Genomic DNA, 1,528 nt, shown 5'->3' on the forward strand with positions numbered 1-1,528 from the left:
TTTTTTTTTTTTTTTTTTAATGGAGTCTCACTCTGTTGCCCAGACTAGAGTGCAGTGGTGCAGTGTCAGCTTACTGCAACCTCTACTTCCCAGGTTCCAGTGATTCTTCTGCCTCAGCCTCCCAGGTAGCTGGGGTTACAGGCATGCACAACCACACCCAGCTAATTTTTATATTTTTAGTAGAGAGGAGGTTTCACTATGTTGGCCAGGTTTGTCTCGAACTCCTGACCTCAGGTGATCTGCCTGTCTCGGCCTCCCAAAGTGTGAGGATTACAAGTGTGAGCCACTGTGCCTGGCCTGTGTATCTTATTTTAAATAAAATGTATTATTAGTGGCAGAATAATTCTGGGAAGGAAATGTGTATGTGTATATTTATAATTACTAGACTGAATCATATGAAATTGCCAATTTTTCACTGGTTTTGACCTACATGTGTCTATAGACTTAGGAAAAATGAAGAAAAAGGCATAGAGAATTTCTCAGTTAACCACTCAACTATGACATTTTTTTCCTCTTCTAGTACAAATCTTCTTCCTTACCCTGTTGATGACTACAATCTACTCTGCAAAGAACTCCAATAGATTTTACCTCCACCAAGCTATCCGGAGGACCTTTGCTCACCGTTTCTCAGAAATCAAGCTTCTTCAGGATTTCTATCCCTGGGCCAATCACATCCTCCTTCCTAACCTGTATGGGGATTACAGAGGTAAGAATGCAGTCCTGGAGCTCAGTCATTGCAAATGTGGGATACAATTAATTTTCCAAATACCCGCTACCAAGACCCATGAGAAAGTGAGGAAGGTCAGCTGGCTTTTATTGATACGGCCATACCTGTGGGTGTCCCAAGGGCCTGTTCCTTGAACCTCATCTAAGCAGGTTCAGTTATATCTGTTCACCCAGGCCTTTGGGGCTGATTTCCACTGATGAGCTTCACAAAAAGCTGACAAGAATGAGAATGGTTTCAGTGACATCATGAGAAGGAACTGGAGTGACCCCTGGGACTCAACCACATGTAGCAAAGAAGGCTGTTGGATAAGTGGAAAACCAGTAATGTGGTTTCGCTGGAAAGATCTCCACATGAGATGATATTCTGGCCTGAGCCATCTTTCCCAGTCTATGAGTGTGTCTCTGTAACTTTACCTTTGCTTGGATGGGTACCCAGTTCAGCCCCCACAAACATTCCTGGAACTCCTGTAATAAGCTGGGAACTGTCCTAGGAGCTAATGATAAAAAGATGGACCTGATATGGTTTGCATCTTCAAGGAACATCACCATGCAGAGGAGTTAGTATGCTTTTTTGTGGACAGTGATGAAGAAATGCTAATGAATGACTTTCTTAAAGAATGCATCTTTTTTGTTTGTTTGTTTTTTTGTTTTTGAGATTGTCTGTCTGTCATGCAGGTTGGAGTGCAGTGGCATGATCATGGCTCACTGCAACCTCTGCCTCCCAGGCTCAAGCAATTCTCCTGCCTCAGCCTCTCCTAGCTGGGATTACAGGCATGCACCACCACACCTGGCTATTTTTTTT

General features: G+C 43.3%; 1 protein-coding gene across 1 annotated transcript in view; it reads left to right on the forward strand.

Moving 5' to 3' along the window:
• The window catches only part of PKD1L3 (polycystin 1 like 3, transient receptor potential channel interacting), a 90,418-nt gene that overhangs the window by 65,107 nt on the left and 23,783 nt on the right, over positions 1-1,528 (forward strand). The window contains 3 exon segments of the mRNA XM_037742255.1: positions 521-793; positions 796-819; positions 822-958. Of these exon segments, the coding sequence (XP_037598183.1) occupies positions 521-793; positions 796-819; positions 822-958 (434 nt within the window).

This window comes from Cebus imitator, unplaced genomic scaffold (genome assembly GCF_001604975.1).
Source record: "Cebus imitator isolate Cc_AM_T3 unplaced genomic scaffold, Cebus_imitator-1.0 Scaffold118, whole genome shotgun sequence".
Classification (NCBI taxonomy): Eukaryota; Metazoa; Chordata; class Mammalia; order Primates; family Cebidae; genus Cebus; species Cebus imitator.